Source organism: Symphodus melops (assembly GCF_947650265.1).
Source record: "Symphodus melops genome assembly, chromosome: 20".
Lineage (NCBI taxonomy): Eukaryota > Metazoa > Chordata > Actinopteri > Labriformes > Labridae > Symphodus > Symphodus melops.
In genome coordinates, this window is record NC_136710.1 from 6,196,072 (window position 1) to 6,216,876 (window position 20,805).

At 37.5% G+C, this 20,805-nt stretch overlaps 2 protein-coding genes across 5 annotated transcripts; both read right to left on the reverse strand.

Annotated features, from left to right (window-relative positions):
• Positions 1–3,569: 3,569 nt before the first annotated feature.
• LOC306841137 (DNA damage-inducible transcript 4-like protein) lies at positions 3,570–6,104 on the reverse strand. Its single transcript, XM_079370816.1, has 3 exons — positions 5,916–6,104; positions 5,542–5,697; positions 3,570–5,008 (listed from the first exon to the last, which is right to left on the reverse strand). Exons 2-3 carry the CDS (start codon positions 5,630–5,632, stop codon positions 4,518–4,520), a joined length of 582 nt encoding a protein of 193 aa, XP_079226942.1. The 5' UTR covers positions 5,633–5,697; positions 5,916–6,104; the 3' UTR covers positions 3,570–4,517.
• Positions 6,105–11,241: 5,137 nt separating this feature from the next.
• On the reverse strand, positions 11,242–19,797 carry LOC306841161 (uncharacterized protein). Of its 4 annotated transcripts, none has more exons than XM_079370864.1 (13): positions 19,594–19,797; positions 16,715–16,738; positions 15,746–15,889; positions 15,540–15,653; positions 15,320–15,424; positions 15,190–15,228; positions 15,056–15,079; positions 14,696–14,770; positions 14,527–14,568; positions 13,429–13,530; positions 13,198–13,222; positions 13,033–13,115; positions 11,242–12,030 (listed from the first exon to the last, which is right to left on the reverse strand). In XM_079370864.1, the coding sequence occupies exons 1-13, from the start codon at positions 19,652–19,654 to the stop codon at positions 12,017–12,019; spliced, it is 852 nt and encodes a 283-aa protein (XP_079226990.1). In that variant the 5' UTR covers positions 19,655–19,797; the 3' UTR covers positions 11,242–12,016. The 4 variants fall into 4 exon arrangements, with proteins under 4 accessions (XP_079226990.1, XP_079226992.1, XP_079226993.1 ...); XM_079370866.1 differs by having other exon boundaries at positions 15,746–15,886; positions 19,594–19,794; XM_079370867.1 differs by having other exon boundaries at positions 13,429–13,527; positions 19,594–19,794.
• Between the last annotated feature and the right edge of the window lie 1,008 nt (positions 19,798–20,805).

Genomic DNA, 20,805 nt, shown 5'->3' on the forward strand with positions numbered 1-20,805 from the left:
TAAAAATAAATTGCAATTGGTCCTTTGAAGAAAGTCTGTGATATTTGAAATAAGCACTTCTGATTTTGGTAAGTCTTGAGTATGGCATCATCGCAAAGCAGGAAACGTTAACCCTTTGAGGTTCATGCTGTCATAGCAGGTTGTGTTTACATTATAAGCACTAAAAATCAGAATTGCTAAAACTGTAAAATCCACGTTCTTCGTTACATCGGCAGTTTTCCGATCATAAACACTGTGCGACTGTCCAACTGAGAAGATCTGTGAATTCGGTGCCTATCCAGATCAAATCCTGCCAAAAACGATTGTAGTCCGTGATGATTTATGGATATATTTAAGTGAAAAGTGTCATTTATCTTAGCTCACTCGGCTAACAAGGTGGCAGCCATCTTGTTTTAGTATGTCGACCAATCAGAGTCTGTGGCTGTGAGCAGCTGACACGTAAGGGCCAATGCGAAGCTAGTGCACCATGAGCGTTCATGAATTGTTGGACACATCAAGAAAACTTGTTTGGAGTTGTAAAAAACACAAGAACGTCTGTTTAAGTCGTAGCAACAAACTAGAAACTCGGGAAAGAATTAGGTGCCCAATTTGCTGACTTGACGTCATAATTGTCATCACAATATGAAATATGTTCCGTTAATGTTAACACACGTTTTATTAATTCACATATTGCACACCAAATTTTTGTGAAAATGTAACTTGTAAAAGTGAGTTTCCACAAATCTTTTCCGTAGTAGCCACACTGTTCTTGCTGTTGTTCCAACAAACACGAAATTTCGTGAACACACTAAAGTCGGAAGAACGACTTCACGACTTGGAAACTGGGACCATCCAAGGAGCATGTGTATGCATGATCGAGACAGAAATACAAAAGATAGAGCTGTCATTTGTATTTATGGTGTTTTAAGTATTTAGGCCTTTATCTGACATCCTTGGCTGGATAGATATTCTGATTCCCAAGGTCATTCTAAAAAGAAAACATGGCTGTGCATCATGAGATAAAAAAAACAACAAAAAAAATATGCCTTTTTACAGAACAAGACCACGCGCTAAAAAATTCCATTAGACCTCAGAGGCTTATAGTAAAATAACTTTACTTAACATGTGTTGTTTACAGAGATTACATATAAACAATCTAGAGACTCACACTTTTGTTGATCATCATATAAACCCAGTGTGAAATGCTTGCACTCCTAATCCCTTTTCATCAGGTTTCCATTTTCCCAGAAAGAGGTGGAGCTGTGAATCAGGAGGAAGCATGGATGAAGCCCAGCTGGAAGTCAGTAACAAAGAGGCTTATGCAGGGAATCTGACACCCCTTTGGGACGGAGATGGGACTCAAGCCTGCTAGGTTGTCTGTAGGTTGTCAATGCTACAGTAAGCGTGTAGTGTGCATGTGTCTTCCATTATATTGACTCTGCAGCTGTGGCAAGGAGGGAAACATTTCAGAACATGGCTCTGTCATTGATAACCACATTGTGCGGATTTAGTAAGTCATGTCGATGTTGAGTGTATCAAGTACCACCAGTAGCTTCATGAGTTTCAGTGATTGAGCTGCCAAGTCAGTAGAGTGCAGATTGGAGGCCTCCAGTACTTTTCCATTAGCCCAGAGCCAAGGCCCTAGGCCCTTTGAAAGAAGCACTTAAATCCCCTGCCTTTCTCTCTGAATTCAGTTTAAACCAATGGAGTATATGCTGTAAATGTTGCATATTAAAAGGTAATAATAAGTAAAGATCCTCATTAAGCTATAGCATAGAATGCTTATACATCATTTAAAAAAATTGCATAGAAGATTGCTCTGACTGTTACAGAAATAAACAATGGACGCTCCTGTATTTTTGCACCCCCCTGTGGACAATCCTTTTTTTGCCTTCAATGACAATATCCGCTGTGGAAAACCATCAAAAAGGCTGTTTCTGCAGCATGTTACCCACTTTTTCTGGGTTTAAAACCAACAATTAAAAAACATCTATATCGAGATACATATTCTTGTTCCTATATACTTGTTTAGTATATAAGTCATACAGAAACATTAGACATTTTTTCACAAGAAAAATAAACCTCGGATGAGCTTTAAAGTCATTAGTATGTGAGTGTGCGTATTTGAAAAAAGATATATAAACGCACGGTGCTTTTCTTGCAGGTGTAGTGTAATAGTAAGAAAAATTAATTGTTCTATAGATTTGTTTATTAAATGCTGTGTTTCATAGCGTGCAGGTGTGTTTGTGTGTGTTCACAATGACAGTGTGTCTCTGTGTGTAAATCATGTTCTCTGTGTGAGGTCAGGTTCAACTCGTGGTGCTTAGGTCATCACAGACTCTGATAAATTACCAGCTTTAAACTAACAGATGGAGTCTTTTGTGAGTTGAAATTCAGCGTCTTTGTTTTATTTGGGGGAAATGTTACTCTCAGCCCAATTTTAAGTACATGTTGTGAGGTAGTGTGGCTCTAAACTATTGGTTGTCACATTTGAGAACTGCAGTTAATCCCTCTCTGAGAGCCAGTTCTTTTCATTCGCAGCCTGTCTGTAGCTATTTTCAATGGATAGATAGAAGTATACATTTTATCCGAGTCTGACAAGAAAGCAATTTAAGCATTTTTTCTACAAGTCAGCCATTTAATAATTGTGTTTTTTGTGTGGCAAATACATGATTCAACATGTTTGTAGCTGAACTTTAAACACTGTATAAAGTACAACACTAAATGAAAACATAACCAAAGTTCAACTCCTATCAAGATGGAACATAAGATAAAGACATTAATGGATACAAAATATTTTAGAACTAAAGATTTTGTCTCCAAGCATACATCAACTACAGGCATACAGTAACCGCTTATACATTTAATATTTGCTCTTGTTAACAGCAGAATCTTGTAGGCTTTATTTACCAGTGAGTCTCCACAGACAGGCAGATGTTTACAGAATTACTTTTCTGGATTCCACAATGCTAACGTGTATGCTAACCCACACAGCACAGAAAGAGAAAGGGTTCAGGCGTGTGACACTGAGTAAATGATCACTGGTTCTTTGTGATACATCTTCCATTAGATCATGTGCTTCTATCATTAACCTACTGTACCCACGTCCCCCTTTGTTTAGGCATGAATGACTTCACTGTATAATTGACCAAACTATGATGTAATCTCCATAAACGAGTACACCATGAGGTCAATAGCTCACCTAATTTAGCCTCACAAACGGTGCACTTACTCAGGAGCGGCTGAACTGGAGTAAAAGGGTCAGAAGAACAAATGTTATCGCTACAAATGTCCCACACAAGTGTCACAATCTTAACACCATCCCCATCCCATTTGTGTAAGCTCACAGAGGCACTCTAAATCACTATGGAGACGCCTCCATTAAAGGCAGTGACAGAAATGTCACACAAACTGAAACTAGGTTTCCACAACAAGCAGCTGATGTGCTTATATAAACAGCTACGGCAGACAATGTGCAAGCCTCACCTTGCTTTTCTCAGAGGCTGGCAACTGAACAAATTCAAAAATGTGTGCTGGGAGAAGTCCATAGGGGGAAAAAAAAAAAAAAAAAAGGACTACAAACATGATGATCAGTTTAAACTTTTAATTGTCTGACAGACAAGGTGGAGTTTCCTTCAACAGATAGTTCAAGGCATTACAAAAAGTAGGGCATTCACACAAAAAAGCAGTAATTCCTTTGGTTCAAAATGACAACATTTAAAACAAATTACCTTTGATATCTGAGTGAACCATCCTTTTTCAATGAAGGCTCTGAATAGAAAAAGGTGTGTCAGGGGAAGTTAGTTTAAGAATTGTTATACATTTAAAAACATTCACACGTCGGGGATCCGGGTGAAGAACCGTACATTTCTGTGACGTTTTAAGGCATCCACATTGTCATAGCATGAGAAGCCAACACCATGACAGCAGCATCATCACCACAAGACATTCACTCTGAACGAGAACAAAAAACAAAAAAAGTCTATGCAGCTCTGGTCAACAACATTGCACAACTAGCTACATATGGCCCCCGCAGACTAGTTTACAGTCTGCTGTTCAAGCCTACATGTGTTTACTGTTGCTGAACACATTCAATGTATCTGGAAACACGCAGATACGTCAACAAAGTGGCGAGTGTCTTTAACAAAGTGTACCCACAGTATGTCCCTCCAAAACATGGTTTTACATTCATCTACAAATTGTACAATTTTTAAGTGTGTTTGAGCTACAAATTTAAAAAAAAAAAAAAAAAAAACCCTGAAAATTAAAATATTCTTGGAAAAAAAAAAAAAAAGAGAAAAAATAAGCACTTAAGAAACACTGAAGGTAAACCTGGAGCTATCAGGCTCATGTATGCAAACGTTTTTAACCTCTCATCACCCGAAGTCCCAAACAGAATTGACTGGCTGTTAAAAGTTGAACTGACAAATTATTGTACAAAACACTGTAGAAAATATAACACCACTGGAGTGTCATTAACATTTGGGCTGAAGTGCGTATAACCATCAAAAAAAACGCGCTAAATTCCCTCCCATAGTTCAGCACTCCTCTACAACGGTGCCAGCCGAGGAGGAGTACAGCTTTTTCTTGACAAGTCTGAAACCTGGACTCAGTTTAAGTACCTGCCTGAAGGTTGGGGCAAAGCATGTTCCCATAAAGAGGAAGTCTCGGAGGCTGGGCCAGGCTGTGCCATCCTGCTTGAAGACAAGGGTCAGCTCAAATGTGGGCACCACAGTTGCATCGTACACAATGCACTCCAGCCGCTTGCAGCCCTTTTCCAGCTCGAGGTGGACATAGAGGACACAGCCACGTAAACCACAAGGCTCGCAGGATGCCAGCCGCAGGACTTCCTGTGCTATCCTCCGAGTGAGCTTCTCTGGTACCAGAACAGAGGAGCAATGCAGTGTCGTCTTCTTGGCTCGCGAGAGACAGTTTTCAAACATTTTGGCGAGCTGTTGACAGGTTCTGTCCTCTGTGACATCTGCATTTCTCTGGGGTTCAGCCAAGCAGTGCTCCCAGAAGTCCAGCTCTGGGAAAACAAAACAAAAAGAAAATGATGAAACCAAAGCCAGATTATTTTACTCTGAAATAAGCTAAATGCAGGGCTACAAATTAAAAGTAAAAGATTGCAACAATGCACAACCTTTCAGATTTTTCTATTTTTGGTCAATATTCTGATACAAAAGAATCAGTGACTTAGTGAATAGTATCTGCCTTTATTTCCTTTTTTTAATGCATTTGGTTTTTAAGGTTAAATAAAAAAAAAGTATTTTAGAAAGGTGTCAAACAAATCAAGGTATGTGAACACTGGGTTTACCATAGAAGCAAAAAGCTTTAGGGAAAAACAACTTGCTAATGTTACGATTGTCAGCCTTCTGTTTTGCAGAGCAGCTAAAAGGATGACTTCATCCACTGTTGACTTCACTCTCCGCCCCCTTCCCTCCCCTCCACTGCTGCAGCCATGCACCACACCGGGATAAACAAGCACACAAATCAGATGTAGCCTGCAACTACCAGCTTATCAATGCAGATATAAAACACAGAAAAATCAAGTATGGTTACCTTTTTCGATGCAAGCCTGCTCATATCTTCTATCCACAAAGTCTGAGATGCATTCGCTGCTTTTGGTCTTTAAAGTGCTTGTGGCAACCATGGTGGCAGTGTTGATTTCTTTCAGGAGGTGGCTGTTTTTCTTTCCTGTGGTTTTAGCAAAGCTGCCTGGGGAAACATAATGACAGCAGCGTTAGAGGACATGTCGAAGCGGCTGCTTCAGCTAAATAAGAGACAAGTGGTTAACAAAGGAAGCTTCGTACTGTTATAATGGTAAAAATCAACCATGAACAACATATCATGACTCATAACAATACACAAGTTAAAGTGCACTTAAGCTGTACACTAATAGCTAACAGTCATTTAGTCAAATGTGACAAACTTACCTTAAATATTAAAGTGCAAAATAATTTAGTTTAGACGGTTTTTAATAAATAAATTCTCACACTCATGTCGTTATTTTGTCCCACATTGACACACACAGACACACACTGACATACAGACACACTGCAGCGACAAGCAAAACTTCTACGGAATATTTATACATTCGTCCTTCTCAGCTGACCTGAATGTTTGGCCAATCAGAGCAGGCCTCGCGACGTAAAACCCAGCCCTTACTTGATTGGCTGGGAAATGGTGTTCAAAATTGACCAATAGTTTTGAAGATAGTTTGTGTTGCTACGTGGGGAAGGCAACACGGTGTCTACAGCCTGTGAGTTTGGTATTTTCTGTAGCCAGTGTCTGTAACCTACATTGTCTGTAACCTATATTTATTATCTTACTATCTGGCACTTTTTAATCACAAAATTGAAAGTGTATCTATACAATAACATTATTCATGAGATACATTCTTTGACCACGGAACAAATAGAAAAGTATTTTTAAAGAATTAAAAGTGTGATTTTTTTTCTTCTTCCTCAAGGAATTCACAGTCCTTAAAGCTTTATTGTTATTGAATGCAGAGGAAACAAGTATTTACATTTTCTTAAACAAACAAAAACATTTAATACACTGTGGTTAACATCAAGCCTTCTTAGCAAACCACCTGAAAGTTATATATTGCATACCTTCACTTCTGATTTGACAACCAACCTCATGCAAAAAACGTTTTTGTTAAATTTTAAAAGGGCAACCTCCATTTAAAACGCAAAGCCTTGTGCAATGTCTGTAGTAAAATAAAGGTTTTAAACTGAACTGACCTGACCTAGAAAAATAAATCTAAAGTTTATTGGCGTCGACCACATGCCTACTGCCATTTACAGAGCATTTAAAGAACTGTATGTCTGCAGAAAATTGAAGCATCTCAGTGGCTGCAAGATTAAAAACAATAAGTCAAGATAATTAAAATGAGCCAAAGACCTTTTTTCCACATATGACCAGAATTATGCAAAATAAACAACATTTTCTCTGTCTGGTGTATGAAACAGAATCAATGCGGACATTTGTGGTCTGATCCCAGCTGTCCTTTAAGATTTGACATATATACGAAGCCAAAGTGTCTCATCTTACTGTGTTTGTATGTGTATGTGCACGTTCTTTTGGCAGGTAAAACACTGACCACAGCTGCTCAGCAGTTTATCCCTCATCATACTCTGTCTCAACAGGATTTTTCTCCCAGTAACTGGATCTGCCCCCCTTTCACCCCCAGCAGCTCTTCATGCTGGCTAAAGTGTAATGGAATCCAGTGGATGAAAGAGAGAGAGAAAGAGAGCGAGCTTTTCGCCAGTCACATGTGAAGAACTAGATATACTTCAGAAGTAAGTCACATGCACTGGCTAGTGTTACTGCCTTTGTGGATGCTGGTAATTCCTGTATAAAGTGCTACATAAGCAAGACTTTTGTTAAAGTTATGTGCAGAAGACTGACATTAGCAGGGGATCAAATGTAGTACAGGTTTGATCTTATTTTAAGTAGGTCAATGTCTGGTGTGGTCAAAGTGTTGCTTATGCCAAGAAATCAAGACTTTTGACCACTTGTAGAATCAGTAGTGACTTATTTTTTGGTGTTATTTCAGTCACCACACTTTTATTTTATTTAATTAACTCTGAACATACACAGCTAATTAAATGATTTAAGCCCTGCATTACAATATTCTTTGCACCAATCTCAAATTGATTGATTGATTCAATTGAAAATAAGTAATACAAATATTTATTATGTGATCATTAACCAACCATAATGAATGCAAAAAATTAACAAATAATAAACATTACTGATGCAAATGTGTTAAACACTGTTTCCATTGTATGAGTGCACTATGTTTGCACTATCCTGAGTTATGGCTGTTAAAGGTTTTGTTTTAAGACGTTTAATCCAGATTTTTTTTTTAAACTCAGGATCAGGTAATCCAGTTATTTATTTTTTAAATTCAAAGAAAAACTGAATCGGATCAACCAGATGCAGATAGAGATTTTTTGGGTGACCAAATCTGGTTCACCAGTGCTAAAACTAGACCCTTACAATAACTTGACATTAAATATTTGAAGGCAAGTGGAAAGTATTTGCATGTAAAATGTCTCAAAGTTTTGAATAAAATTGGACTACCTAATCAACCAATCAGCATATGACCATGTCCGTGTGTGTCTTCCTTATATTGGTACGGAACATGTCAAAGATGGTATTAAATCAAAATACAACTACACTCAATATAATCAAACACCTGGATAATGTCTTCCAATGTACACATGGTTCTCATGTTTTATGATGTCATATCCTGCATAAGATCAAATGAAGACACAACTCAAAGCCTGGATAAAGTGCAAGAAAACTCACTCTGTGCTCAAAACTTTATACTAAAACCTGTGATGAGGATTGCATTTAAGAGAGCGTCAGACCCAGTAGTCCACATTTCAAACTGCATCATAAAAACGGAACAAGCAGGGACCCATGTGCAAAGTCTGACCTCAATGCAGGTTGGTCAAAAGGTTGAAAATAAAATGAGGTTATGTATGTTTTAAAGGCATTAACCAATACATGCCAGAGCTTGACTGACACATTTATTGATTTTACATTGAGCACTTTTTGTAAAATCTTTTAATTACCTGCTCTTATCTGTAGATGCCATCATAACTTAAAACAATGTGGGTTTACTGTGCCGCCTGGGTGAAATATATTCTGCAAGGTCAAGTTTCATTTAATCATAAAACAGTAAAATCGCGGCAGTAAAATTACCACAAGAGCATAACACCCCTTGCAGTTTTAACACTGAGAGACTCCTACATGCGACTGAAAATCATTTGGAAACCAATCAACATGCTATCTTAGGACAGAGGCAAGCAAAGAGACTTTTATCTGCTCAGTTGTGAAGTCATTCTGGAACGCAATCATCCCAAACCTGAAGTGATGAGTGTTCAGAATGAGAAAGACTGTTAACACAGGATAATTAGATTTTGGGAGCTCTTACAACTCAAATACGTTGGAAGAAGCCAGTTTGATCGCTAAACACATGCATCACATAAAGTGTGATACATACATACATACATACGTACATAGTATGTGCAGCAACTGTAGGATCTCTGCAAAATCAATCCATTTATTGCTGCCCCCTCGTATTTCAATTCAAATCTTAAAACTTTCCTTTTTGATGTTTGTGTGTGGTTTACAGGGCTTTTGTGACACCATCCAGGGCATGATACAACCTGAGATTTCACATGTATATTAAAGTTAAATGAATCTTTCTGTCACTGAGGCTAGTAAAGCGAATACATCTGCGTTTGACCTTCACGCCGTGCTGGTAAAGCGAGTCAGCCAAAATCTGTTGCAGTTCTTCCATGTGCCAACTAGATAAAAGGTGTTGTGTTTCAGGTCACTAAGTCATCGCATGTCAGATGAACTCTCAGTAAAGGCCTCTGGTATGTCTGACCTGACACAGCTCTCTGCTCAGTGAAACGTGCCTCTGGTCACTCCCTCTTTTCTCCCCCACCCTGAAATTTAACAGCAGTCGTCTTTTTGCTGAGTTGCATTTTTGTATCTCAGCCGGAGATAACTGGTGGCATGTGCAGGAGTCTTCCTCGTGCACACAGCTGATGTGTGTCAAATAAGGAAGTTAGTCCCCTCAGGTATAAAGTAAAGGGGATTTCAGATTTGTTTTAATTTTAAGTTTTCTTCGAGCCTGTAGAAAAACCATTCACTTTTATTTTCTGTATTCAGATTAAACATGATCATTGTATAAGTTTTCCTCTCTCATACAAGCTCCTCTTCAATTTAATTTTCTTTCTTTAAAAATACAATGTTTGCAGATTTATTGTTGAATCGCAGTTTTAAAAAATCATTTTTAGGAGATTAGTTTGTGCTGAACTAGTTCATTAAACCCTGACATGTGTGCTCCACTTCAACACGTGTCATCCTGGCATTCACGTTTCCCAAGAATATTTTCACATTCATCTATTGCCATAATTTCTTCTCCTCACATTTTTTTCGGATGTTTGTACAGTATGGGTTTTCTGCTTTTCCAACATCTTGCAATAACAGAGCACATGTTATTAAGCCAGCTGCTGTTACTCCAATGTACTGATGTAAATTCAAACAAGCCATAAGAAGTTATTTTTCTCCAGAGAAACCCTCAAGGGAGCACTGTAGATCTCAACGGTGCATTTTATTGCTGTGCTGAAAACATTACAGATTTAGAATGTGGAAATAACCCCTATTTGTTCTCTTCAATGAGACTGCTGCGTTGCAAAGGCAATATGCAGCACGATATAATTTCGTACTGCACATTAAAATTCAACTCCTGTGGGACACATTTGCATTGATTTTTACAGTCAAAGACTTCGATTCATATCAACCTTCAGAGTGAAAATGCACAGAGGAACACTAAACACTGTAAGCTGTAGGGTGAGGCTGAAGTAAAAGGGCCTTGCATTACACCCTGAATGTGACTCAGTCCATGCCACAGCTGCTGAGGCAGTATAATGGTGTGTAATGAGGCCTTCTGCCAATATGCTCACTGTCTCTGAGGGCGAAATGGTCCCACAGTCAAAGCTGTTATCCAGCAGTCTCAGCTTTCAAAGACCAGAGATAGCACTAGTCATTACAAACCTCTGTGTGTGTGTGTGTGTGTGTGTGTGTGAATCCATTCAAAATGGGGCTGAAAACAACAAAATAGTTAAGTCATTTGAATTTCTACTTAGAAATTTAATTGGTTCCATAAAAATCCCTGTAAAGATGAGGTGAACATGAACACTGTGTCGTGTAGATCGAGCAGTGAGACACAGAGACTTTTCACATTGGTTGTCTAAATCACAGTCCTCTGACAACAATCTAATGAAACCTCTCTGCAATAAACACCAGTTCATGAAGAAGAGCAGAAACATGGCTGCTCTCTCTGTCTTGTGTTGAGCATCAGCTCCCTCTAGTGGTAAAGCACTGCAACAATACTGTAAAATATCACCCTTTACATGTCCGTTTGAAATAACTATACTTAATGCAGTTACGTGATATATGTTAAAAAATAATCTCCAAATAGCTTCTCAAGAAATGAAACTATATAAAATAATTGTTTTTAATATTTCAATTATTACAAGCAAATGAATACATTATTAGATTGCTTTAATATCAAATTTGATCCACTAAGACAACACACACACTCATACACACACACACACACACACACACACACACACACACACACACATGCAAACACACATATTTTCAAATGATTTATTGAGAATTCAAGCCTTTGAGTAGTTTCAGTCGCCTTAAATAGAATACCCCACTGGAACAAGGAATCTTACAACAACAATTTTTAATCAGTTTTGGTTGCCTATACACATTAATTAGGAATATGCAGACAGGCAAACAAATGTTGGCTTCCAATTTTTTTCTGTCCTTTTTATACATCTTAAATAGAAAACAGAAAAAGTTATAATGGAGTACACCTCAAAAAAAGCCTGTCATGATATTACCTTTGGGTGATATTGAATAAGATACAAATAAAAACAAAAACATAATCCATCCCACAGTTCAAGACAAATACATGATGTTTTACAACAGATCCAGGAAATAATTATAAAAGCATGACATGAACAGTATTTAATTAAAACAAAAACATGAATCTGAGGTCAGTGCACTGTACAGAAGTCAGATGTTTTTTTTAGTCAAACACAGAGAAAAGATCCACGCCGCTGTATTTTGGTTTGCGGTTTTCAGCATTACACTAAAGTAAGAAGTTGTTATTGACTTTATTCTACTTAGAAGCATTGACCATTTTATTTGGACATTTCAAAGAGATGTATTACATTTAGTCCATAGGAATGTATTGAAAAGTTTGTTTACTGCCTGAAATTTATGATGATCACTCTGCTTTATGCATCTATACTCTGCAGCCTAACAAATAAAAAAAAAAATAAAAAAAAAAATCATACATCAAAACCACTGTAAAACACATTTCTTCTTCACAAAAAAGTCAAATCAAAAACATGGAATTGTTTCTCAGTGTGCGGGCAGCTGGTGTGACTCATCCACTGGCTTTTCTTGCTGCTCTACTTTTCTATCTCGCAGCAGCTGGAACACACATGACAACAGAGGAAACCACATTAGGATCAAAACAAAATCTATATGATTAGCAAATAACACATTTGTACAACCCTAAAAAAAACATCTAGTAAAACCCTAAGAAACATCTAATACATCATATAATAATATATACATCAAAATAATTAACTTACTTGTGTTCAGAGGTGATTTTTTCGAGGTATAGCTACACAGCAATACTGTGTTGATTTAATAATGTTAGATTCTGATTAGCTTGGTAAAGAAACTGAACCTGTTTAAACAGTGGAAATGTGGCTTAAAAAAACATTTTCCCCCCAAATTAAAAAAAAATGTTTTTGAAAGTTGGACTAAAAGCTTTTATCTCGGAAGACTAGGGCAGCATGTATGTGTAACCTGGTTCACAGTCCAATAAGAATTTATAATGCTGAAAGAAATCCAGTCTGTGACAACATAAACACTTTCTTCCTTAGCAGAATTCCTAAAGCATGACTCTATTTCCCTCCAATGTTGCAGCCAAGTCCTCCAGGTCTGATTGTAGGAGGGAAGGAAGGTAAGACATTTACTGCCCGGATTAATTTTTTTCATGGGAGGGGTCAAGGGGTACAGTCTGTGTACAAACCATGTATGACACATGCACACCCGGTGGATGTGCAAATACATTAAACCCACCATAAACACGCACACGCCTCAAGCGTCTGGGCCACAGTGACATTTACTGACCGCACAATAGGTCCCGTCCAAAATAATCTGTGTTTATGTTAGGAAGTCCCTATCTTTCAAGCCTGGCTGCTTGTTGGAGGGTGGGGGCGAAAATCGCAGGAAACACCTTCTGTCGGCCAGCTAGGACCCACAAACCCGTGCTGCACAATGAGATATTAAAAGCTTGTAACTTCCCTGGAATAATTGCAAAACTGAGTCTGAAGAAACAGCCTGACCGAAGTGATGGAAGAATGCACAAACAGAAGGAGCTTGGAAGGAACTCTCGCAGGAAATAGATGGAAGGCAGCTCACCGCTCTCTTCTCCGCCTGATGACTTCACTCCGAGGAGCATGACACCGTCTTTGGTGCTCTCAGGTCTGCTCTGGAAAGATGCGCTGTGGAGAGAAAGAGAGACAAAATAATGAGTTATTTCGACGTTTAAACACCTTTCAAACGAAGGAGAAAGATAAGACTTACTTCTCAGTTCCAGTATCGATGGTTTCTAAAGAGTAGAAGACAAAGGAAGAAATCAGCATCTCATCCATAAATAAGTATGATCTCATTTGAATGATAAGAGAATCATTACATCTCAATCTATCCAGTTCAAGCAACCATTTATAACACCAACATGCAACTTTAGAGTGGATACAATAGAGCTTTACTGAATGACTCATGTTTGTACATTGGCCAACCTATTGGTGTGTTTACCTGTGTGATCGTGGATCTTCTTGGATCTGAATTTGAGCACAATGGCAGCAGCAGCTCCAACCAGGAGGACAGGCAACAGAATCCACCACAGTCTTTTGTCTGCTAAAACAATTGGAGAAAAGAAACCGTTGTTAGCTTTAGCATGGATTTTGTCTCTGCTGAATTGTATTACCAAATAGCAGGCAAATAATTTAACTGTTGCATTAACTCAAAGACAACCTATTTTTAAAATGGATTTATTATTACTTTGCTTTCGAAGGTGACCCTGAGTGTTTTAAAGGCCTATAATGAAAATGCATTATTATTATTATTATTATTATTATTATTATTATTATTATTATAACACTAGAATTGTACAAGAAAGAACAATTATTTAAACCTGCAATCTGTAGGCTATGGCTAACTCTGTACATCCCTATAGGACACTACAGTCAGACTATTAGCCTCTGTCAATCATATACTTAGCTTACTAAATCTTAATAGATGAAATGTCAAACAAAAGTGCTCTATTTCTATTTCTTTGGCTAATGATGACCAGATTTTGATTAACATGCCACAAAAGTGACATATCAGCCCCAGACTATTTTTTTGACCACTTTCATTCAGTCTAAATAAAACCAAAACATCACACCATTTGTTTGATTGAAGGCTATAATTAACCTTGGGCAACCTTCAGGAGGCTGCTAACACTACACAACTTGTTTGATTTGGGTACAGTCAATGATCAGATACTGTTTGTAGGCAGCCCTTAATGGGGTATTAATCTATCTAATGATATAGCATCTGGGAGCGACAGCCACCTTTTTAGGGCTTACTGTGTAATTAATCCTTAGCAATACAGCAGATAAGTATTATGGAAAACATTGTTGTCAGATGATAGCTGACTATAGCAGGATTACATTACAGCTAATGTGTTACATGGACTGTTTTCCTGCATACATCCAATACAGCAGAAATGCTGGTTGATGATAAAAAATGTAACAGGAACGTTGATCAAATGACAAAATCATAAGTCAGTAGATTCCGTATTTGCATGCAGAATCTGTTTGCAGAGATAAATGTGATTTAACGGTCTATCAGATAAGTTTAGAACATTACCTGATTTTGGGGGGTCTTCCTTATCACTGCCAGTTTGAGATCCTTCGAAAACAACATAATGATGAAATTATTATAAGTATTATTAAAAACGATCAAGTTTAAATTAATTTGTAGTTCATAGTTGATGCCATTCAACACTGTAATCAGTTACATGTATGTTATAATTTACCAGCTCCTTTCTCTTTGGCTTCTCCTTCTTTCGCTGTGTGTGGCGTCACTGGAGGTATAGTCGTTTGATGCGATGCTAGCAGATGATGACAAAAACATCATTAAATAATACCATAAATAACATAAAAGGTCTATTTCAATTACAAAGTTCACTATTTTCCTTTCCTCACAACCGTTAAAGTATTATTTAACAACTCATAAAAACAACAAAACCCTGACAGGGAATGTGATGTAAACTATTTAATTTAATTACATTTATTTCCTCATTTTAATGAAGACTAAATGAAGGAAAAACTGAGGAGTTTGTTCCTTACAAAATAAAACATGAAGACACCATAATGTTTACAAATATATACTTTACCTTGGGCACCATCAGTTCCTGCAGCTATAACAGAAAGCACAATGTAATGTGAACTAAAAGCATCCGTTTAGAGTCTTAGCAAAATGAACTAGGATTTTAAGATCACAAAACAAGAACATACACTTGGAACATACCTTTTCCTGTTTTCTGTTTTTCAGTGGTCTCCTTAACTTCTGAAAAAAAGTTCAACTAGTTAAAACACTGGTGCAAAAAAAGGGTTGGGTAGTTAAAACCATATATGTTAAGTTTGCTGATTGCAGTCACCCGTCCGTGTCTCAGCTGTAGTAGTAATTATCTCTGTTGAGATGTTTTTAGGAAAGGAGTCAGGGTGTTGAGGAGATCTTGGTTGGAAAGTGCCATTTTTCATAGCTTAAAGAACAAAAAGACAAAACAAATTAGAAAACACATTAAACCAAATCTCTTCTGCTTTATTCTCACATGAGAAAAAAAATCCAGTTCATACATCACACTTATGAGTACTTACTGTCATTGTCTTGGGAGGCGACAACAACAGTTGGAGCAGTTACAGTCTTGTTGTCTGTTACTGTTGTAGGAGGAGCAGTCTTCTCTGTCACTAGGTTTTTTACCCCGGTACTATCTAAGATTAAATACAAAATGCATGAACTTTTCTGGAATTTATTTGGATTGCAACTTGCAGACAAGCGTCCAGTTAATAAAATGCTTACTCACTGTTCTCAATAGGTTTGCTGGTAGAAACTTGAGGAAGCGCTGTAGTTATTCTGGTGGTTGTAGGTGCTGCTGATGTGACTATCTGAGGCGGTAGGATGACTGCTTTTGAGAGTGTTTGGTTTCCTGCTTGTACTGTTGATGCTGCTGTTAGGGAAATAAACAAGGGGAGATTTCATAAAGTAGATTATTAGGATCTGTTGATTATTAAACCACAGCTAACTCTTGAACAGTCCTTAAGTAGCCAAAAAATACAAACATATTTAGGCTACTTGGGATCGATAAAGAAATAAAAGATGCAGACTGGCGGACAAACAGCTAGCCTATTTTTTTTCTTTAAAAAATATACTTCTTTTTTTTTTTTTTTTTTTTACCATATATTACATCATTTAGATGTGTTTAAAGTTTAGTTTGGTTATTTATTTTTTTACAGTAATTGACTCTCATACTGTTGTGAAGGAAGAGAGTAGCTATCAGCTCAGGTTAGCTCAGTACAAAGACAGGTAGGCCTACATGTAGGATGTAGAAACAGCTAGCCTAGCTTTGTCAAAAATCTAAGCTTATCTCATTAGTTAACTGTCAAACAAGCTATGTTGTTATTTCTGTTCAAAACTTAATCCTAAATCATTTGGTGTTTTTCTTGAAAGAGGTAGAAACAGCTCGTCTGGCTCTATGATTACAAAATCTGCCTTCCCTTTAATATTAAGCTTACTAGTAAAACATCATGTGTTAAAAACTTAAACCTGAATCACGTAAAAACAGCACTTTCCACTCTGTGTATGTCTAAAGCACAGGAAGTACTTTTACAACTAGCTTAGATTAATTCAGAGCAAAACGCAGGTTCAAACAGTTTGGCTCTTTAATAAGAAAACAAAAGCTGCCTTTGCTTTAGTTTGCTATTTTTGACATGTAAACTATGGGAGTTGTGTCCCTGTGAAAAGTGGATTATGTTAATTATGTTACTTTACTTACGTGTTGTTGTCTGCTCTGATGAAACTGTAAAGCATAACACAACTGTTAAAACACTGTAAATGTGTACCAGGTGGATCAGCAAACAAACATTTTCATACTGTAAATGTATTTCTGAATAGTATTAGTTGCTATAGGCTCATTTTGATCACACATCCTCACATCCTCAGGACCTGAGCATCAGTTTGTCTGTGTAAGACATTTCTTCTGACAGCTTCTCTATTCTAGGTTCACTGTTTCACATTTTCACCATTCCTGTTTGGCACCACTTTAAAGCACAGAATCTGAGACAAAGACTTGCCCTTGCCCTAAGTGTCAGACTGGGGATGAGAATGTAAAATAGTTGAGGTGGATTTCCTTTGTTCCAATCGCTGCAGCAGTGTGAAGCTGCATCCTGTCCCAGACAAACTATTGTTGTCCCTTGACCTGAGCAGCTGAGCTTCCTTTCTTCATTGCTCTCAGAGATGATGATGCTGTTCGACATATTTCACCCCAGAGGCGTCAATAAACCACCCCAACTGTACGTTTCAGGAAAGACCACGAGTTAATGAGTCAAAAAGTATCAACTACAAATTAGGACTCATATATTGATGAGCAATGCTCAAGTCCTTCAAGTAATTAAAAACATGTTTGGTCTCAGGTAGTAATGCTCCTTTTAAATAAACCACAGTCAAGCTTTGAGTATCTTCAATCAAGTGCAGATTGAGTCTCAGGTCCATGAGGTAATTCTAAACAAGGTCAAGTACGTATAGGTGTTAAATATTTCAAAGAAATCCTCAAGTCTCAAGTTCTTAGATTCCTTCCAGTTCAAGTTCAAGCCACACTCATTTTGGATTGTAAGTAAGACAAGTTCAAGTGAGTCTTAAGTATTCAGAAGAAAACGCAAAAGAAGTCGAACGTATTTCAAAGCAAGTCATGAGAAACGTCCAAGCAATGATGAGCAAGTCAACTCAAGTCTTTGAGGCATGTCAAGTCCCTGATAAGTCAAATACCAAATCCTATGAATTAATATTCTATTCTAAGTCTTGTTTTTTAGGTCATATTATCTGAGGTCAATTGTAAGTTAATTGTAAGCAATGAAGTAAATTCTCAATGATATTGAGGAAGACAAAGAGAAGTTATGAGTATTCCCGAGCAACAAGCAAGTCAAGTCTATAAATGATTTAACACAAATTCAAAACAAGTCTTTTTATAGACACTATATTGTCTTTGGGACACAAGTCAATTTTGGTTATTAAGTCTCAGTTTAAAATCTCAACACCTTCAAGTTATTTGAAACAGGTCAAACCAGAATCTCATGAGAATATTTGTTATATATCTGCACATACATTTGTAGTATTTGTATGAACTATTATACACACTTTTAATATAGCTTTTTATGTTCTCATTGGACATCATGGTTTATGTATAGACTGGTGTAATTCGTCCTTCAGTCCACTTGATGATAAAAGAGGACCCCACCCTCCACTGCGTTTTGACACGCCCACGCTCTGAAAAAGACCCTGAGTGGTCGAAACAAGTTGGTATTTTGACATTGATATCTGCCCTGATTAACTGAAGGTATTTTAATGTAATCCATGTCTCTAAGTGAGTGTCTGACAGCTTGGAGGCTTTTCTCCTTGTAGAATTGTTTTAATCTTCAGGAGCACCATGACTTTCACCTGGGGTCTACTTCTTTATGAACTGTCATGTTTTTATGTAAAGCCCCAAATCAGGTCCTTTGGGAGAAGTCAAAATCTTTTAAGCCTATTATGGTGCACTATTAAAATTACTGAAATTTGTTTAAATTATTTCGGACAATTACAACAATGCAACTTCAGATGTGCTGAATATAATAAAGTTAATGTTAAATTGCCAAGCTTCATAAGTATTTCTATTGTTTTTTTCTGCTGTGGAAAAAGAGGATTATAAATTTCAGTGAAATATCTGTAATAGGAAGAGCCGTACTCAGACGAGGGTGTTTCCTCCAGATGTTAACTGCTGAATGCTTGAAGCTGATTTTTTTCTTGCCAGTGGGGACATTTGGGTCTCATGACAATGATCTGTTGTCTCTGTGACAGAGGGGGCAGTTTGGTTCCCACTGGCTATCTGCTCTGAGATCACCTATCTGCCCGACACAGAACAGTTAACAGTTCTTTTGGCTCTGAGCAAGGAAAACAAACAAATTTAGAGCCAGCCTCTTTTTCCTTTCCTTCATCAAGGAGACACTCCTCTGACTGCTTCTTACGTGAGACGAGGTTGTTATTGTATGTGATGTCAAATATTCGTGATAAAACCTAAATTCTATTTTCGCTTTGTCTTATTATAGCAAAACAAGCATTTGTGATCTTGTCTGCACTCACAGACACACACTGGGCTTATCTCAGACTCAGTGAACGGAAATACACTCATCTAGTGGATGTCTCCAAGGCAGCGTTCAAAGTGAGTGTCTTTTGACAACACCGTGATTTTAATCTTTGCGCATACCAAAGAAAAAGTAAACAACATGTGTCAATACTGTTCTGCTTTGTGCCAAGTTCTCTTCTGTTTGTGTTGTTGTTATTTGTCCTGTATCTCCTTGTTTACTTGTATTTTAAAAAGCCTCTTTGACATTAAGGCCAGGGGACTACAGATGAAAAGTTACATTTTGGCTAATTCTGGCATTTTATGTATAATAATGTGTTTTATTCATTTGTACTGTCCCCTACCTAAATAAACTGAATTTCATTGAACATAACAACATGACATAAATAAAATAAAAAATAAAGCTATGTCATGGCACACTGTAATCTTACAACATTAAATCCATTTTACTACTATTTAAGGCCCTTTGCTGCAATTCCTTGAACAAAAAAAAAAAAAAAGATATTTTTTCAGAAATAACATCTAAATAGTTTTCCTACCTGGTGTTAGATTGTGGACAGATGCAAGCAGAACCAAGACAACAACCCTGACAGTCTTCATGGTGATTTCACGGTCCTGAACTCCTCCGACTTCTTCCTCAGACGGCAGCAGAGTGGTCAGTGGAAAAGGTGTCCAGGCTAGGGCGCTAGGCTGCTGATGCTTATTTTGGCACTTCCCTTTAGATAAAGAACGGGAGGAAATACACTGGCTTCCCTCCCTGACGTAAAGTGGGTGGCTGTGGGGACCAGCACAAGGCAGTCAGTGGCTGCAAACCTGTGTCCATTTAAAAGTTATCGGTGTTTAGCGTGTTTGAATGAATCACCAGCTTCCTGACCAGTTGGGAGGAGAATTGGTCTCACTATCCTACATATGGCTATTACACTATTTAATTTGTTGTCACTAAATGAAAGAATGCTAACATGAATTCAAATAAGCAACATCCAAGAATTGTATGGAAGTCATCACAAGATACACAAAGACTTACTTACTTCTCTTACTTACAAACTTTGGAATAAGTAGCTTTGGCTCTGACTCTGAAACCCCATCCATGGAAAAAACAGGAAACACTTGCAACACATTTTAGACTGATACCAACTCTAACACCGCATACATCAAAACAAACACACCGAATCTGGATTGAAAGGAGTTACATATGTTTTGTTAAATCATGGTTGGAACAAATGACAAAGAGCCTAGATTACTCTGGGGAGCTGCTTGAATTCTTTGACTATTTGCATTGGACTATTCTTCATTGTTTCTGTAATCATGCCTTCACAAAGCATGGACATGACCTTAGGCGGGTAAGCGTGCAGACTATTAAGGCTACATAAACCAAAAGCTAAATCTATTTGTAAATCTGTCAACTCTTCAGGTGAATTGATAGTTTTAATTCCCGTGATATCTGGATAAACTGATCATATTTGCCCTTCAATTGATATTACTAAATGCACAACAAGATGTTTTTTTTTTTTTGCAGTTGAACCCGTACTCTTATTGTGGATTTGTTTTTCTATTTTACATCCAACTCACTTAGTCTTCATAATGTCCCTCAGAGACTACAAAATCAAGCTCCTGTTTTTTGGCCCTCCCGAAAAAACAGGATGTCAGAGTTTACTTCCTTTGGTTTGAGCATTGTGTTTGGGCTGAAGAGAGCAAAGAAAGACGCTTTAAGAAACCAGTGACGAGAAAACATAAAAAACAATAAAACAATA

Bases quoted from the DNA above. Each gene is read 5' to 3' on its own strand.
- LOC306841161 (XM_079370864.1), bottom strand. From the start codon at position 19,654: ATGAAGACTGTCAGGGTTGTTGTCTTGGTTCTGCTTGCATCTGTCCAC. The intron at 14,569-14,695 runs GTAAATTATAAC...TTGTTTTCGAAG, and splicing joins AGCCAAAGAGAAAGGAGCTG to GATCTCAAACTGGCAGTGAT. The intron at 13,531-14,526 runs GTAATGTTCTAA...CAATTGTTTTAG, and splicing joins GGAAGACCCCCCAAAATCAG to CAGACAAAAGACTGTGGTGG.
- LOC306841137 (XM_079370816.1), bottom strand. From the start codon at position 5,632: ATGGTTGCCACAAGCACTTTAAAGACCAAAAGCAGCGAATGCATCTCA. The intron at 5,009-5,541 runs GTAACCATACTT...TTGTTTTCCCAG, and splicing joins GCAGGCTTGCATCGAAAAAG to AGCTGGACTTCTGGGAGCAC.